Here is an 18,411-nt window from a genome sequence, read left to right on the forward strand (position 1 = left end):
GTCTCCTAATTGAGTCATTGGGTGTATTTGAGGCAGAGATTGATAGGTATCTGAGTAGTCAAGGCATCAAGGGTTATAGTAAGAAGGCGTGGGAGTGGGACTAAATGCGACTAAATGAACCCGTGACGGTCTAATGAACCAGCTGAAATGGAAAACACCTTGGAGTCCAGTATTGCTATTAACTGATAATATTTATTAGTAACTGCGCAATACAGTAAAATAAATGCAGATAAATCAAACAGGTTAGCAATGATTATATATAAGTATTATGGAATATATATGAAAACCAAGCTTCTTCACGTCTAGGGGCAAATAGGTAGTCTTACGATAGTGAGTAAAGTTCAGTTCATTTCGTGGTATTGAGTTGAGTAGTGATAGTGAGAGAGAGAGAGAGAGAGAGAGAGAGAGAGAGAGAGAGAGAGAGAGAGAGAGAGAGAGAGAGAGATTTGAGTCTTCAGGTGAGCTGACGCAGTCGATCTTCCCGTTGTCCTCCGATATCCTTTTTAAGACACCGACTGTGACCACAGCCAAGGGGACCGTTCTTCTGTGGTGGAATCATCAACCCAGGCAACGGTAGGACACATGGACACTCCACACCGTTCACTCCATTTTTACACTGCGAGAGCCACTGATCGGTCCTCCAAAAACCCACATTTCTGTGGGCCCAACAAAGCTCATTTAGTGTCCAAAATCTTGTGTGTAGGTCTATCCTCTGACCTTCTATTTATCTCACCGTGCTGAGTACTAACGGTCTCTCAAATAACACCTCCTTTCTTTTTCTGTGTAAGAATGTACAAGCAGGCAATGACCATACCAAACAAACAACCTGTGAGTACCCTTTCTCTCTCTCTCTCTTAAAAACAAGATGTTGGTGTTAAATAACTCTCTTCTCTTTTTAACAAGGTGTCTGCTGTTGAACACCTCTCTCTCTCTCACTCTCTCTTTTCAAAAGCACAGTTCATTGGGGTAATCGAGTACAGTTTATGGGTAATACAGGACTTCGTTATAGTTGAAAGGACTCGACAGGGGGGATGTGGAGATGTTGTTTCATGTGGTGGGGATATCCAGACTAAAGGACACAGCCTCAACATTGAGGGAAAACCTTTTTAAACAGAGGTAAGGAGGAATATTTTCAGCCAGAGAGTAGTGACCTTGTGGAATACCCTGCCACAGACTGCGGTGGAGACTGTCTGTGGGTATATTTCAGGCGGAAATTGGTCATTTCCTGGTCGATCAGACCATCAAAGGATATGGCGAATGGGCTGTAACGGCCAAATTCTGCTCCTATTTCTAATGGTCTTACCAAGATTCACCCTGACACCATCCCCCACCCCCGCTTTCTCTGGTCAGCACCTCCCCCACTTTCCCCATTTACCCCGAATGCGGGTGCAGGTTAGGACCCGGGGGAGCTCAGGACCCGGCACCCCGCAGCAGCTGTTGAATTGGTGGTGTTTCTTATTCGGTTGTCAGGTACAGTGAGCGAGTTAAAATTAATGGGTCGAGAAATCTCATCTCGAGCATATTTCACTCTCCGCACTTTTATATTAACAGGGACTTTACTCCTGACGCCGGTATCGGGACCCGACCCGTTCACAGACCCGGAGCGGAACCGGAGCAGATTCTCAGACTCTGGTTTCCATTCCAAGTGCAGAAGAAAGGATAAAGTTTCCCCCTGAATTTATTCCCAGTAAAGGTGTGGAGATGGGACTTGGTCTCCGCGTTGTAAAATGAAATTATCCCAGACTCGTAACTGAGATAAACTCCCACCCTCCCGGCGATGGAACCGGCAGGGAGACGGGACTCAGGGGAGGTGAGAGCACCGAAAACGTCATCAACCCGTGTGATGACCCAGAATCCGGTCTCCGGACTCAGTTTGACTCGTCCTTTCCTCTGCACAAACTCTGCGGCGACTCCCAGCCACCAGACCCGATTCCCTGCCACCTCCACCTCCCAATAACATCTCCCCGATGTGAATCCCTCCGATCCCAGCACACAAGGCCAGTCTGTGAATCTCTTCCCGGTGTCAGGGAGATTCCACCGGGTCTCGGTCCGTCTCACACTCTTCCGATCCTCAGACACCTTGAGCTCCAGATTCGCCGTTTCCACATCCAGGGTGACAGAGACTGCGGGGAGAAGCAGAGTGTTAGAGAGTCCCCGGAGACGGGAGTGGGGGGAGACTCTGGCAACGAGGCCCCGGGATCGGGAAAAGGCCGCAGGGCCGTAAGGACCGTCGGGTGGCGGACACGAACCTTTCCCGTGCTTTGGTCCAACGAAAGCGGATGGACAACTAATGTCTCCCCAAGGGTTTCCCGCTGGACGGAGAGCAGAGATTTCCCGATCAAACAGACACATAATGTTGGAGGAACCGAGCGGTTCAGGCAGGAGGTGTGGAGAGAGATGAACAGTCTACGTTTCAGGTCGAAAAGTTCCCTGAAGAACAGAAATAAATAGGGGAGATAGACAGCAGAAACGAGTGCGGAAAAAGGGTGGATTAAGATGGGAAGGGGTTGGGTGAACGGATTCAATCAGGAGGTCACAGAGTTTCTTCGGCTCAATTTGTTCGTGCCAACTAACTTGCTTCAATGAGCTAGTCCCATTTGCCCATTATTCTTTTCCCTCTTTATTATCCACGTACCTGGCAAGATGTATTTAAAAATATTGTCACTGTACCCAACTCTATAGTTGATCAAGGGCCTGTTGTGAACTTAGGTAATCCTCTTCGCTGCCCACTATACCATGAATTTTAGTGTCAGCAACAAACCTACTAACTATGTCACCTACACTATCATACAAATCATTAATATGAATGACAAACAACCGTGGCCCCAGCAGAGACCTCTACAGGTCACAGACGTCCAGTCCTCTGTGTTTAAGAGACACTTGGACAGACACTTCAACAGGCAAGGCACAGAAGGAGACTGACCTAATGCCGGCCAATGGCGCAGAGGTGATGCGTCGAAGGGCACGTTTCTATGCTGTACAGCGATGGCACTGTGAACTCAATGTCTAAGAACCTCAAATCCCCTCCTCCCACGGGTGCTGAGAATTCCAACAGATAGTGACCCCTGACCTTGACTCCTCAGACAGGGAATATCCACCCTGTTGAGACCTGAAATAACTGTTTCGTTTCTCTGAGATTTCCTTTCATTCTTCTGAACAGGGAACAGAGAACATAGAACAGTACAGCTCAGGAACAGGCCCTTCATTCAATGTTATCATTCATTTGTGAGTTTGAAGTGTGAAGTGGGCAAGTGTGAAGGTTCGAGACAGCAAAGGAGGTGATAATGGGAACCAGCAGGGGAGAGATGAACGACAGATTGAACCAGAACCAGGTGTGGGAGGGGTGCAAAGCCTGTGGGTGAACTGTATGTGTAGACGTAATGAGAAGATGGAGGGGGACAAAGAGGGAGATGGGGATCCCTTTGACCCCTCTCCCACAACCCCATCGACCGCAGCCCCTCATTGGGACAGGAGATGAATTTTCAGGGACCCTTAAGCAACACAAGTTCTGATGCAGGGTTTCAGCCCGAACCGTCAACACTTTACACCTTTCCATAGATGCTTGCTGGCCTGTTGCGTTCCTCCAGCATTTTGTGTGTATGTGGCTCCAATTTAAATATACTCAATTAGTTGGCCTTCACAGCTGCCTGTGGCAGATTCACTATCCTGTGGCTAAAGGAATTTCTCCTCATCTCTGTTCTAAATGGACATTCTCTAGTCGGAGGCTGTGCCTTCTGTTCTCGACCCACACATCATAGGAAACATCCTCTCGACATCATCTCTGTCCAGAAAGGTTTCAGTGAGATCATGCCGAGACCCTTCATCATGACCTGTTGTTTGGATTACCAGCATGTGCAGACCTTCTCCTGTTTGATTTTTAATGTAGAAGTTGATAGGTAAATTTGATTAGTCAGGGCGTCAAAAGTTATAGGGAGGAAGGTGAAGAATAGGGTTGAGGGGGATAATAAATCAGTCATTTTTCTAAAGTCCCATGAGTACAGGTACAGATCCATGAAACACTCCTCATAGGCTAACTATTGCTTTCCTGGAATCATTCTTGTGAACATTCTGGACCCTTTCCAATGCCAGATCAACTTTTCCGATATAAGGTACCCAAAACTGCTCACAATACTCATGTGTGGTCTGACTAATGGCTTTTGAAACCCCAGAATTACATCCTATTTGAATCCACTCGAAATGAAGGCTAACAATGAGTTTGCCGTTCTTACCACTGACACAAACTGCAAGATAACCTTTAGGGAATCCTGCACAAGGACACCGAAGTGTCATAGTGGCGCTGGGAGGTGGGAACGAACCCAAATGCAAGACACAGACACTGAAAAACAAGGAACAGGACTAGGACTAGAGTTAAGCAAGAGAAGAGGGGAAGAAAGGACGCTGGACATGACACAGGCCCTGGACGAGAAAAGGATAGCGCAACCAGGACATGGAATTTGGAGCTAGGAGTTTGTGCTTGGACTCCGAACTAGAGATCCAGAAACTGGGTCTTGACTCGGGCTCAGACCCCGGAACTAGGCGAGGTCATGACATGGTTACAGGACTGGACATGGCTTGGATTCTTCGAGGCTTGGGTATGGACTCCGTGCCAGAGACTGGGCAAGGACCCAGAACCTGGCACTTGACTGGGGCTCGGACTCCAGAACTAGGCGAGGATAAGGCGTGGCTACATGACCAGGAGAGGCAACAGGACGTGAGACTCCAGGACAGGACAAAGGAATCCCTGCACAGGACGAGGGAACCCCAGCACCGGGCTGGGCGGGACACATGGACAAGACGAGAACACAAAGCCATGGATTGGACAAGGCAAGGTTCTTGGATCGTGGCTAGGACTGGACGAGACCCTGAAGCTTTGACTTGGTCGAGGGAGAGACAGGAACATAGAACACAGGGCCGGGACCCCTCCTTGGGAACAGGACGTAGGGCTAGGACTCATTACACAGAATGCAGAATACGACGAGACGGTACTCAACACTAGGTAACGGCAAACGGCCGGACCTACCAGGCGAAGGCTTGGATACAGACGGTTCCCAGCACTAGGTAGCGGCAAACGGCCCGACCTACCTAGGGAAGGCGAGGACAGAAAGACAGATCCCGACACTATGTAGCGGCAAACGGCCAGACCTACCTAGCGAAGGCATGGACACAGAGACAGTTCAAAACAACGAAAGATAGTTCCTTATCTTGCTCCGGCGACTGACCTTCACAGCGGTGCAGGAGAGGGTTACAGGCAAGGCAAGGCTTCAGACGAGGCAAGGCGAGGCAAGGCTTCAGGCGAGGCGAGGCGAGGCAAGGCTTAAGGAGAGGCAACAGAAGACAGGGGAAGGGAAAGGATTCAGAGACGGAGTATGGACAGAAACAAGCCAGCAGCCAGAGGATGAATCCTGAAGCTATTTATGAAACGAGAATGAGCTGCCTCAACAGATACTGCGGAAAACCACAATAAGGAACATGGACCGGACCGTGAACCAGAATGTGGATTTCACGGACCGGACCATGACACAAAGTCCCTTTTCAACTCTGATTTTTGAATTTTTTAGCTGTTTACAAAATCGTCTATGCCTTTATTCCTTCTACCAAAGTGCATGCATGAATTTCTTAATCGATAATGCATCTATCAGTTACTTGTCCATTTTCCTAATCTGTTTATGTCTTTCCCCAGCCTCTGCGCTTCTGCAGCACTACTTTCCCCTTCACTTAACTCCATATCATCTGCAGACTTGGCCAGAAAGGCAACAATTCTGCCATCCATATCATTCTTTGTCTGTCTTGGCTTGTGTTCCTTGAAGAATTCCAACAGATTTGTCGGGCAAGCTTTCCCCTTCAGGGAAGACATGTTGTCTTTGCCCTATTTTATCACGTGCCTCCATGTACCCAATAGCTCGTCCTTAATACTGGACTCCAGCATCTTTCCAAGCACACCACATCCAGACTAACACATCTATAATTTTATTTCCCCGCTTGCTCTGTCATCTTAAAGAGTGAAGTGACCTTTGAAATTTCCAGTCGCCCTGAATGACCAAGTATCTAGTGATTCATGAAAGATCATTACTAATGCCCCCATATACTCTTCAGCTAACTCTTTCCGAACCCTGGGGTTTAGTCCATAATCCACGTACCTTCAGACCTTCAATCTTTCCACACACTTTCTCCTTAGTAATAACAACAACACTCAATTCTGTCCCCTGACACTCTCACATTTCTGACATACAGCTAGCATTATTCAATGTGAGGATTGACAGAAAATATTAAATAAGTACCTCTGCCATTCCTTTTGTCACATGTCTCCTCTCCAGTGCCATTTTCTAGGGTTCCAATATCCACTCTCTCCTCTCTTTCACTCTTTACATTTTTGTGTCCTCTTGAGTTTTGTTGGCAAGCTTTCTCTCATCTCTCTTTTTTCTCTCTTTATGGATTTGTAGTTGCCTTCTGCTGCTACCGAAATCTTTTCGATCCTCCAACATTCTGCTAATTTTTGCTCTATTGGATGTCCTCTCTTCCGCTTTTATGCTGTCTTTGACTTCCCTTGTCAAACACAGTTACCTAATCCTCCCTGTATGATACTTCTTCATCTTTGGGATTTATCTATCCGAATTTCCCCCTGGAACACCAGTCTTTGTTGTTCTGCAATCATCCCTGCTCGTGTCCCCTTCCAATCTACTTTGGTCAGCTCCTGCCTCATGTCTCTGTAACCAACTTTACTCCACTCTGATACTGATGCTTCTGACTTTATCTCCCTCTCAAATTCTGGGGTGAATTCTATCATTTTATGATCACTGCTTTCTGAAGGCTCTATTACCTTCGTCTCCCAAATCATATCTGGTTCATTATACAAACCTCACTCTAGAATTGCCTTTCTTCCATTGGACTCAACCATAAGCTGATCTAAAAAGCCATCTTGAGGGCGTTCAACAAATACCCCCTCTTGGGATGCGGCACCAACATGATTTTCCCAATCCAAATCCGACATTCCGACTGTCATCTTGACTTTTTTTAATTCCATTTGCTGGTGTAATTATATCCCATTTCGATCCCGGCTACTATTTGGAGGCCTGCATATAATTACCATCAGGGTCTCTTTACCCTTGCAGTTTCTTAACTCTACCCACAATGACTCGACATCTTGCAATCATGTGTTACTTCACTCTAAGGATTTCATTTAATTTCTTTACCAACGACCCTCCCCATCCCCTCTGCCTACCTGCCTGTCCTTTCAATGCAAGGTGTATCCTTGGATGTTTTATGCTTCAAGCCAGGATTTCCTTTCAGCCACAACTCAGTGATGTCAAAAACGTTATACCTGCCAATCTCTCCCTGTGCTCCAACATTATCTAACTTATTCCGTATACTGGAGCATTCAAATATAACACCTTCAGTCCTGCATGCATCAGCCTATTCGACACTCTCCACATGAATTTAAGCAAGATCTTTGATGTCGATGATAGACCACACTTGGTATATTGTCTGCATTTCCGGTTCCCCGGATATAGGGAAAAATAGAAACATAGAAAACATACAGCACAATACAGGCCCTTCGGCCAACAAAGCTGTGCCGAACATGTCCCTACCCTAGAACTACCTAGGCTTTACCCATGGCTCTCTATTTTTTCTAAGTTCTCTGTAGCCATCCAGGAGTCTCTGAAAAGACCCTATCGTTTCCGCCTGCAGCACCACTGCTGGCAGCCCATTCCATGCACTCCCCATTCTCTGCGTGAAAAAAAAAAACTTACCCCTGACATCTCCTCTGTACCTAATTTCAAGCACCTTAAAACCATGCCATTTCGTGCTAGCCATTTTAGCCCTGGGGAAAAGTCTGTGACTGTCCACACGATCAATGTCTCTCATTACCTTGTACATCTCTATCAAGTCACCTTTCGTTCTCCGTCGCTCCAAGGAGAAATGGCTGAGTTCACTCAACCAGTTTTCATCAGGCACCCTCCCCAATCCAGACAACATCCTTGTAAATCTCCTCTGCACCTTTTTTTTAATGGTTTTCACGTCCTTCCTGTAGTGAGCCGGCCAGAACAGAGCACAGTACCCCAAGTGTGGTCTGACTAGGTTCTTATATAGCTGCAACATTACCTGTCGGCTCTTTAACTCAGTCCCACGACTAATGAAAGCCAATGCACCGTATGCCTTCTAAACCACAGAGTCAACCTGCGTAGAATGTCATTACACTAGACAGGAAGGTTCAGGAGGATGTTACAAGGACTGGGGGGCGTGGATTAAAAGCAGGGCGTGATAAGCTTGGGCTATTTAGCTGTAGTGTAGGATGTTGAGAAATGACTTCTTATCGAGGTAAATACATTCATAAGGATAATGTGAGTCTTTTCCCGAGTAATGGTAGTACGGAGCCAAAGGGTTCAGATTCTAAGTGAGAAGAAAAACTTTTATGAGGGATCTACGGGGTAACATTCTCACAGACTGGGAGGTGGGCAGGTGGAGTTTGCTGTCAGATGCTGCAGAAACAGGTAAAATTAAAATATTTTAAAATAAAATTGGACAGGTCCATTGATAGGAAGTGCTTCGAGGGATCTGGGGCAAACACGCACAAATGGGACATGCTCAAGAAGACATCTTAGTCTAGCAGATGGATGAAGCGGGCCATGGGTTCAACATCTGTCAAACCCTCCCAGATCATCCTCCTGAGGAATCTCACCCTGGAGTCTGTCTGTGAACTGTTGATGTGACGTCACATCAGAGGGCAGCTCAGTGTCACAGAACAGGCAGACTGGGTAAGGACTGCAGATTTCATTCCTAAATAGGATTTGTGTCGGTCTCTTTAACCGTGTGTCACACTCTGATACTCTGATATTACGTTTGTGTGTGGGGGGGAGGGGTGTGTTTGTGTGTGTGTGCGGGTGTGTGTGTGTGGCTGTGTGTGGATGTCTGTGTGTGTGTGTGTGTGTGTGTGTGTGTGTGTGTGTGTATGTGTGTTGTTTGTGGTAAATATCAGTGTGTTTGTGTGTACACATTGAAGGAGAGTGTGCACATTGAATTATTTGTATGTCACAGTGTGCCATCACGTCTGCTGTGTGCTGACAATGTGTGACATGTGTGACTGGTTTAAATAAATACTTTCCAGGTTACTGAGGGAAATAGCAACTTACAATCCTGAGACTCTGCCAATTTTTCTTGTGTATGTGTGTGGAAGTGTTTTCCCAGGCCGGTTATGCTGTGTGAGCTTCTCCCGAGATGAAAACTTGAATGATGTTAATTCTGGTTGGTGTGTCTGGGCTGACTCTCACAATGATTCAATGGAGTGGTCTGATATCCATAAGACCACAAAACATAAGACCAGAATTAGTCCATTTGGCCCATCGAGTCTTCGTCTTTCAATCATAGCTGATCATTTTTTTCTCCTCCTCAGCCCCACGGCTTGATCTTTTTCCCACAACCTTTGATATTGTGTTCAACCTAGAACCTCTCAGGCTCTGCCTTAAATACGCCCAACGACCTGACCTCCACGGCTGCCTGTGGTAACACGTTCTGCAAATTCACCATCTTTGTCTGAAGAAATTTCTCTGCATCTCTGTTTTTAAATAGACGCCCTTCTGTCTTGAAACACACATCAAAGTTGTTGGTGAACGCAGAAGAACAGGCAACATCTCTAGAAAGAGGTACAGTCGACGTTTCGGGCCGAGACCCTGAGTCAGGTCCTGACCAAAGGTCTCGACCCGAAACGTCGACTGTACCTCTTCCTAGAGATGCTGCCTAGCCTGCTGCGTACACCAGTAACTTTGATGTGTGTTGCTTGAATTTCCAGGATCTGCAGAATTCCTTGTGTTTGCCTCTATCTTGAGGTTGTGCTATTTTGTCCTCGACTCCCCTATAATGGGAAACATCCTTTCCACATTTACTCTGTCTTGGCCTTTCACATTCGAAAGGTTTCAATGAAATTCCCCTCTTATCCTTCAAAATTCCAGCGAGTACATTCTTGTTCTTTCTTGTTCATTCTCCTCATCCAAGTCCTGTGCAGCCTACCTGTTTCCTCAACACTACCGGCCCCTCCACCAATCTTCATGTCATCTGCAAACTTAGCAACAAAGCCATCTATTCCATCAGCTAAACCATTGATATTATACAGCATAAAAAGAAGTCGTCCTAACACTGACCCCTGTGGAACACCACTAGTCACTGACAGCCAACCAAAAAAGGATCCTTGTATTGTTATTCACTGCTTCCTACCAACCAGCCAATGCTTTAACTAAACCAATAATACTTCTGTCATACCGTGGGCTCTTAACATGGTTAGCAACCTCATGTATGCCACCTTGTCAAAGGCTTCTGAAAGTCCAAATATACAACATGCATTACAACCCTTTTATCTACCCTACTTGTAATCTCCTCAAAGAATTCCAACAGGCTTCCAGGCAAAATATTTCCTCAAGGAAGCCATGCTGACTTGTCCTATCTTCTCCAGTGCCACCAAGTATTCCATAACTTCATACTTAACAATTGCCACTAAAGTCTTCCCAACCACAGAGATGAGGCTAACTGGTAAATAATTCCCTTTCTGTCGCCTTACTCTTTACTTGTAGAGTTGAGTGACATTTGCAGTTTTCCAGTCCTCTTGCACCATACCAGAGTCCAGTGATATTTGAAAGATCATTTCAACTGCCTCCACAATGTCTACCGCTACCTCTTTCAGAACACTAGGGTGCAGTTCATCTGGTCTGAGTGACTTATGTCCCTTTTTGAGCACCTTCTCCCTTGTAACAGTAACTGCACTCACTTCTCTTCCCTCGCACGCTTCAATATCTGGCACAGTGCTAGTGTCTTCCACAGTGAAGACTGATGCAAAATACTCATTTTGTTCATCTGCCATCTCTTTGTGCCCCGTTGCCATATCTAAAACCATATCCGGTATTTTCTCGCAGTCCTATATCCACTCTCATCTCTATTTCATTTTTTTACAATATTTGAAAAACAATTTGATATTGTTTGCTAACTTGTTTTACAAAGACAGGTGTGTAAACAGAGCCCGAAGGATCTTTGGATACCCGATTCACCCCAGCCACAAACTGCGCCAGTTGCTACCATCCTCGAAATGGTACCGAGGCATAAAAGCCAGGACCAACAGGGTCCCGGGACATCTTCTTCCACCAGGCCATCAGACTGATGAACTCATGCTGAGACAACTGTTTTTCTACTTTATATTCACAAACATGTTAGACATATAATTTATTTTTGCGCCCGTCATTCCCTCTTACAGTTTAAAGTGGTTCATAGGGCTCACATGTCTAAAGATAAGCTAACTCGATTGTATTCGTATATATCTTTTTCTGTGATAGATGTAATAAAGGAGAAACTTCATTATTTCACATGCTTTGGACATGTCAGAGCCCTAAAACATACTGGAAGGAAGTATAGCAAACTTTCTCGGTACTTTCCAAGGTAAATTTTAAGCATAAACTATTGGCCGCAATATTTGGTGTTGTTGGAGGAAAGGGCTTTATTTTGCAGACACCTTATTTGCATACTATGGCTTTTATCTCTCTTATAGCTGGGAGGCGCTCTTGGTTAAGCGGAGGTTTGTTGTTCCGCCTACTCATGCTCAATGATTACGTGATGTTATATCATGCTTAAATTCAGAAAAGGACTTTGTTCAGTTTTTCAATCTAGCCAAGACTGTTATACATTGTGGGGAACCTTTTTGAGATATTTTCAAAACCTTTGATTTGTTGTAAAAGTACAGATGGTGGCTAATAATATATTTTATGATATGATGAGGGGTTTTCCCCATTTTTCTTACTTCTGCTAACAGTTGTGACTTTGGTAGTGGATTTAGATTTTTTTCTACATAACAAAAATATTATATTTCAATACTACGATTTAATTTATTTGTTATGAAAACAGGTTTTTGTCGTTGTAATTGCATTTTAATACCATGTATTTGGTACTATTTTACATTATATTATACTTTTGAGTTATAATATTTATCTTCTTGTACTCGTATTATTCTGTGCAGAAACTAATAAAATATTGAAAAGAGACATATAATTTATGATAAATTACTACAAATTGCATTTTTAAACGGAGCCGTTACGTAAAGAATTTTACTGCCGTGTATATGAAGGATGTAAGTGATAAAGTCAATTCAATTCAATTTCATATTTCCTTTTTCCCCTCTCAATCATTCTTTTAGTTCCTCCCTGTAGGTAATTAAACGCTTCCCAATTCTCTGTCTTCCTATTAATTTTTACTTTGTTGTATGCCCACTCTTTTGCATTTACATTAGCTTGTCTTCCCTTGTCCGCCATGGTTGTAGTACTTTGCCATTTGAGTATTTATTTATTTTTGGAATACATCTATCCTTCACCTTCCTCATTTTCACAGAAACTGACACAATTTCTGACAAATCTACTTTGGTTAACTGCTTTCTCAGAGCACTGTAATTTCTTTTACTCCTCTGAAATAACAGAAAGTCAGACGTTACTTTCTGCTTATCAACTTTCAAGTTGAACTCAGTCATGTTGTCAAAACTTCCTCCTAAAGGTTATTTTACCTAATTACCTCTGGTTTAATACATATCACCCAATTCAGTAAAGCTGTTCCCCTAGTAGGCTCAACGACAAACTGCACGAAAAATTCATTACATAGCATCCATAAAATTCACTCTCTTGGGATCCATAACTAACCTGATTTTCCCAATTCACCAACATGTTGAAAACTCTCATGACTATTATAACATTGTCCTTTTCATCGGCATTTTCTTTTTCCAGTTGTAATCTGTGGTCCACATCCAGGTACTGTTCTGATGACTGTATGTGACTGCCATCAGTGTCATTTTTACTTTTGCAGTTCCTCAACTCAACCCACAAGGATTCAACATTTTTCAATCCTATGTTATATCTTTCTACTGATTTACCAAGAGAACCATGTCACCACTTCTGCCTACCTTCCCATACCACCGATACATTGTGTAACCTTGGACAATCAGCTCCCAACTACAACCATCCTTCAGCCATGATTCAGTGATGGCCACAACATCATACCTGACAATCTGTAATAGTGCAACAAGATTATCCACCTTATTTCTCACACTCCATGCATTGAGATTTAACACTTTGTGTACTGTATCTGCTACCCTTTTTATTCTTCATCTCTAATGCACTGAACTCACCTTGCTGGCTACAATTTTGTCCGTGCTTATGTCCGCCCTATCTGACAGTCTGACTGCAGGCTATCTTTGCATTTTTACCATCAGTCCTATCCCTTCACTCGTTCCCAACGCCCCCACCACCAAATTAGTTTAAACCCTCCTCAACAGCTCTATCAACCTTCTCTGTGAGAAAATTGTTCTTCCTCGGGTCCAAGTGCAGCCCACCCCTTTTGAGCAGGTCATACCTCCACCAGAAGAGATACCAATGATCCCAAAACCTGAAGCCCTGTCCCCTGCACCAGCTTCTCAGGCATGCTTTAATCTGCCAAATTGTCCTGTTTCTACCCTCACCAGCACGTGGCACAGGCAGCAATCCAGAAATTACAACCCTGGAAGTACTGCTTCAGTGCTTTCTGCCAAGCTCTCCAAACTCTATTTTCAGGACATCTTTGCTTTTACTTCCTATGTAATTCGTCCCAAAATGTACCAACATATCTGGCTGTTTTCCCTCCCTCTCTAAAATGCTGCAGACACGATCCGAGACATTGCTGAATCTGGCACTGAGAAGGCAACGTAACATTCGGGTGTCCTATTCACGTCGACAGATTCTCCTATCACTACTGCTTCGCTCTTCTCCCTCTAACAACGATGAGTATTGTGGATCCCGAAGGGGGGAGACCTGCGTCAATCAGAGTCTGCACTCAGCGCAAAATGTGTGTATTGTTTTCTGAAAATCCTGGTGACCACACCGATATCCGCCTTTATTCCCTACAATATGATCAAGTTAGCATTAATTTCCCATCTCCTGTGGTAGGATTCAAACTCAAGTCTAGGCGTGATAGTGCAGTGTTCCTGGGATCGGGACACAGTGGCTCATCTGCCAGTCCCGTGTATTGGTTGTATTGTGACCCTGTGATGGTGTGTTCAGGGGTCTGATATCTCCAGCTGACCACGTGACAGTGATGCCTCCCAGTCAGTGTGGCTGATGTGGAATAAACTTCAGTTCCACTACAGTCCATAATTGCAGCTAATCTTTGCTTCAAATTGTAACACTCGTATTTCATAAACAAGGATAAATGAATCTTTGTAAGTTTTACCTCTGTTAATGGCATCAAATGTTCCTCTCAGCACTGTGTTCAACAAATAGGGGTGAACGAATTTTTCAACCGGTAGAGCCTCGTCTGTCACTGACAATTTCTGGATATCGTCAGTAATCCTGTAAATTTTAAACTGCTGGTGATAAACTGGAATTTTGAACTATTTTACAAATCCAGAAAGGGTTTCAGTAAAGAGCATGTCCTACCTCCTGTTTCGACGAGCATCCTTCTAAAATAAATAAAACACAAATCTGATTAGACATTGACTTACTGTCTACATCCTGAATTTCATCCAAATCATTAAAAGGTGTTGAAAATTTCCACTCCCGCATTCACTCACTCACACGAACAATCAGAACCACGGGGTAAATTACAGGGAATTTTTCTGAAAATTAGACCATCACTGAGAGGATGAAACTTACAGGAAAGAGAGGACGGGTTGTGCATTTTCATATGGATAAGACGTCAGAATGATAAAATGGAACAATTCAAGATTAGTGATGGATTTGATTGCGCGCAGGTGTAGAAAGTACACCTATTTATGGCTAACAGGACACAGTTTTAAGTTGCTTGGAAGTAGGTACAGAGGAAACGTCAGGGGTAATTTTTATTTTTAAGTAGAGAGTGGTGAGTGCATGCAATAGGCTGCCGGCAACTGTGGTGGAGGCGGATACGGTAGGGTCTTTTAAGAGACTACTGCATAAGTACATGCAGCATAGAAAAATAGAGGACTATGGGGTAAATTAAAAAAATAAGTCCAAATTCGGCGCAGCATTGTGGGCCGAAGGGTCTGTATTGTGCTGTAGGTTTTCTATGTTTCTATTTATGGAGAGACCTTCAGTCAAAGATAAAATACAGGGTTTTTTTTTAATAAATTCTACAATAAATTTAGTGTGGAGGTTGTGGAACTCACTGCCACAGGAGTGGTTGAAGCGGAACAGCAGATATTGAATGTAATGGGGAAACTGGATAAACACATGAGGGATCATGAATCTCGTGGCATTGTTGCTGGGAATGTGGGAGGTGGATTGTGAAGCAGGGAAATTGAGAGAAGAAGATGGACCGAATAGCCTGTATATGACGGAGAATGGTATGCAAGTTCTGACGAAGGGTCTCCGCCCGAACCGTTGACTGTGCTTCTTTCTACGGACGCTGTCTGGACTGTTGCGTTCCACCAGCATTTTGTGTGTGTTGCTGGAATAAGTTACGTATTTGTACTTTGCTCTGGGCAGTCTTGAGCTGGGGATGGACAGAAGTCATATCTGTCGTTGACCACTCAGTTGCTGGTTACCTTATGATTAATTACCCTGAAATTTCATCACTTAAAGATTGTTGCTGATAAAGGATCGAATACCTGTCTTCGACATTTTGGTACGTCATTATTGGAGTGATTGGAGGGCGCGTCATACAAGTATAACAATCTGTGTGAGATCGCCGGCAGCGGCACTTGATTTGATAGAATTGGCTGCTGTGCTGTGTTTATTTCAAATATGCCAATGTTCATTTTCGTGCCCTTTGACAGAAACAAATTGAAACATGATCACTCACCATGAGAAATATTACACTGTCTTTTTGATCCTTCTGTTCCTCTAACTTTGAGATTTCCTCCTGAATAATTCTTATATTCTCTTGAATCTCTCGTAGATTTTTCTCCATTTCATTTATAATCCTCGCCTCTTCCTCCCTGAGATCCCTGAGTAAGCTCTGCTCTTTCTCAGTGATAATCTGGCGCAGTTCAGCAAACTGGGATGTGATGTGGGACTGAACGCTGTGTGACAGTGCCTGTCGAATGAAAGGTGAATGTTAATTTACTGCATTGCTGTGTGTATTTCCTTATGACATTAAGGTGACCATTCGGTCCATTAAAGAACACGCTAGTTCTGAAAGCATTCCTGTCAACTCCAGTCCCTCGTAATATTGAAATCTATTCTCCCTCATTGACCCACTAACTCCCACCTGATTTACATTCACCTTCCTCCAAGTTCACAGGGTTAATTATAATTAATCATTCATCCAGCATGTCCTTGGGATGTGTCTGAAACTGTCGTGGTCACAGGGAGAGCATGTAAGCTCCACACAGACAGCGCCAGAGGTCAGGATCGAACCCAGGTCACTGAAGATGCGATACTCTGCTAATCTGCATTAAAGGGAGCAAAACTATACAGTAATATCAGAAATTCCGCTCAGGAAGCCTCACCCGAACTCCGGAAATCTTCTCTTTCTGTTGTTTCTCCTTTTCCTGGAAGTCAGATTTCTTCATTGTGAGAGAGTCTAAGGAAGATTTCAGCTGATCCTGGAAGTCAGAGAGCGAAGGAAGTTGTAAAAAAAAAAAGAAGCAACGAAAGAAACAGGTGATCAAACCCGACCATCGCAAAAAATGCCGGAGGAACTCAGTGAGTCAGGCAGCATCTGCGCAAGGGAAATAAACAGTCGGATTCCTGGGATGTGACGCTTCATTCGGACTGGGAAGGAACGGGACAGAAGCCAGAATAAAAAAGGTTGGGGATGAGAAGCAGCTGACAGGTGACAGGTGAGACAATGTGAGGGGGAACGTGGGGGAGAGTGATGAAGTAAGAAGCTGAGACGGGATAAGTAGAAGAGGAAAAGAGCAGAAAAAGAAGGAATCTCATAGAAGAGGACAATCGATGAAGGAAAAGACAGGAGGAATTGGTGCGTTTGTTTTGCGGAATGGTCACGAGGAAGGAGTTGTAGGAGTCAGATCCCGCTAACAGGTGTCAGTGCCAGGAGGGATATCAGTGGAGAAGAGCCTGGTTAAAGGAGTCACCGTACATGAGAGCGATTCCTACAGTGGGTGAAGAGTTATGAGTGCGGAGCTGGGCTGTCAGTGAGATAGATAGTACAATCCTATTGGAGATTACGGATGGTGCGGAGAATTATATGTTCATTTTGCAGACTCATGTGATGGTATGCTGAACAAAAGAAACGTTTAAAGTTATCAATTAACGTTAGTTTTTACCATGTATATTTTAACGGCTTCTTGAATCGGCAGGAAGCGGTGTTCTCTGTGTTCTTGCGCGACTGCACAGATCACACAGATCAGTGTCTTGTCCGTTTCGCAAAACAGCTTCAATTCTTCCTCATGTTCCTCGCAGTGAAGTTTACTTTCCTTCCTTTTCGGATTCAGCTTTACATTTCGAACTTTTTCAACCAGATTTGCTAAGGCCCGATTGGCCCTGAGGGTGCGGTTAGCAAACACCTCTCTACATTCCGGGCAGGAGTTTCTCACCTCCCTTTCCCAACACCGTGTGATACAAGAGCGACAGAAGTTGTGTCCACACTCCAATATAACCGGATTGGTAAAGAAATCCAGGCAGATGGGGCAAATTGCCTCCTCGGTTAAACTCTCGACCTGTCCTTTCGAAGCCATGTTAGCCCCTGGCACTTCCTGATTCAGAATCGTTTCACTTTCCGGAAGCTGCTGATTCCCTGCAGTACCGCGAACAGCCAATAGGGGCGGTGCTGTTGCAGGGAATTAAAATTACGTCGGTGTATGTGTCAGTGGGAAGGAATCATGGTAATATCCATATGAGGGTGGGATAAGAAACTCTGTAAACAGATAGGAACAGGAATGTAAACTCGGCCACGGACAGCCCAAGACCCGCTGCGAAAGGAGGAGGGTTGACCATGGGGCCAGCAACACGATCCCGTAAAAAAAACCCAGTGCAACAAAGATGCCAACTGAATCTGCAAAAGCCTCTCCCCTGGGATCGGAAAGACCTTCTCCTGGAGGACTATTGAAGGCATATGGTGAATGGAGAAGCCACAGGGCCGCTTAACCCTCGGCCCTCGACAGGGGTCTCTGACGATTTTCTGTTGGCGGCCTGTGTGCCAGTCGGCCTGATGGGCGAAAGAAAAAGAACAGAAATGAAGCCAGTGAGAAGAGCCTGGCTCAGTCTAACGCGGGACTGAAAGGGGCAAGTTCTGAAAAAAGAGGAACAAGAGGCTGAAGATGCTGGAATCTGGAGTAAAAAACGTGATGTCAGAAGAACTGGGCGGGTCAGGCAGCATCTGTGGAGAGAAATGTACAATCGACTATCCGGGTCGAGATACTTCATCAGGCCTGTCTCAGCCCGTTTCCCTCCACAGATGCTGCCTGACACATTGAGTTCCTCCAACTGCTCGGTTTTTATTTTTATCCAGGTCTAAAGGGAGTCAGAGTGGGGTGTAGAA

General features: G+C 44.7%; 1 protein-coding gene across 1 annotated transcript; it reads right to left on the reverse strand.

Moving 5' to 3' along the window:
- Positions 1-1,590: 1,590 nt before the first annotated feature.
- Positions 1,591-17,608, reverse strand: LOC140184971 (zinc-binding protein A33-like). Its single transcript, XM_072238211.1, has 6 exons — positions 17,198-17,608; positions 16,418-16,513; positions 15,769-16,002; positions 14,427-14,449; positions 14,221-14,339; positions 1,591-2,123 (listed from the first exon to the last, which is right to left on the reverse strand). Exons 1-6 carry the CDS (start codon positions 17,606-17,608, stop codon positions 1,591-1,593), a joined length of 1,416 nt encoding a protein of 471 aa, XP_072094312.1.
- Positions 17,609-18,411: the final 803 nt, after the last annotated feature.

The sequence above is a fragment of the Mobula birostris genome, chromosome 20 (genome assembly GCF_030028105.1).
Source record: "Mobula birostris isolate sMobBir1 chromosome 20, sMobBir1.hap1, whole genome shotgun sequence".
Classification (NCBI taxonomy): Eukaryota; Metazoa; Chordata; class Chondrichthyes; order Myliobatiformes; family Myliobatidae; genus Mobula; species Mobula birostris.

Coding starts and splice junctions, on each gene's coding strand:
- LOC140184971 (XM_072238211.1), bottom strand. CDS start 17,608: ATGGCTTCGAAAGGACAGGTCGAGAGTTTAACCGAGGAGGCAATTTGC. Junction 16,514..17,197: donor AAGCCGTTAAAATATACATG/GTAAAAACTAAC, acceptor TCTGACTTCCAG/GATCAGCTGAAATCTTCCTT. Junction 14,340..14,426: donor GATGCTCGTCGAAACAGGAG/GTAGGACATGCT, acceptor TAAAATTTACAG/GATTACTGACGATATCCAGA.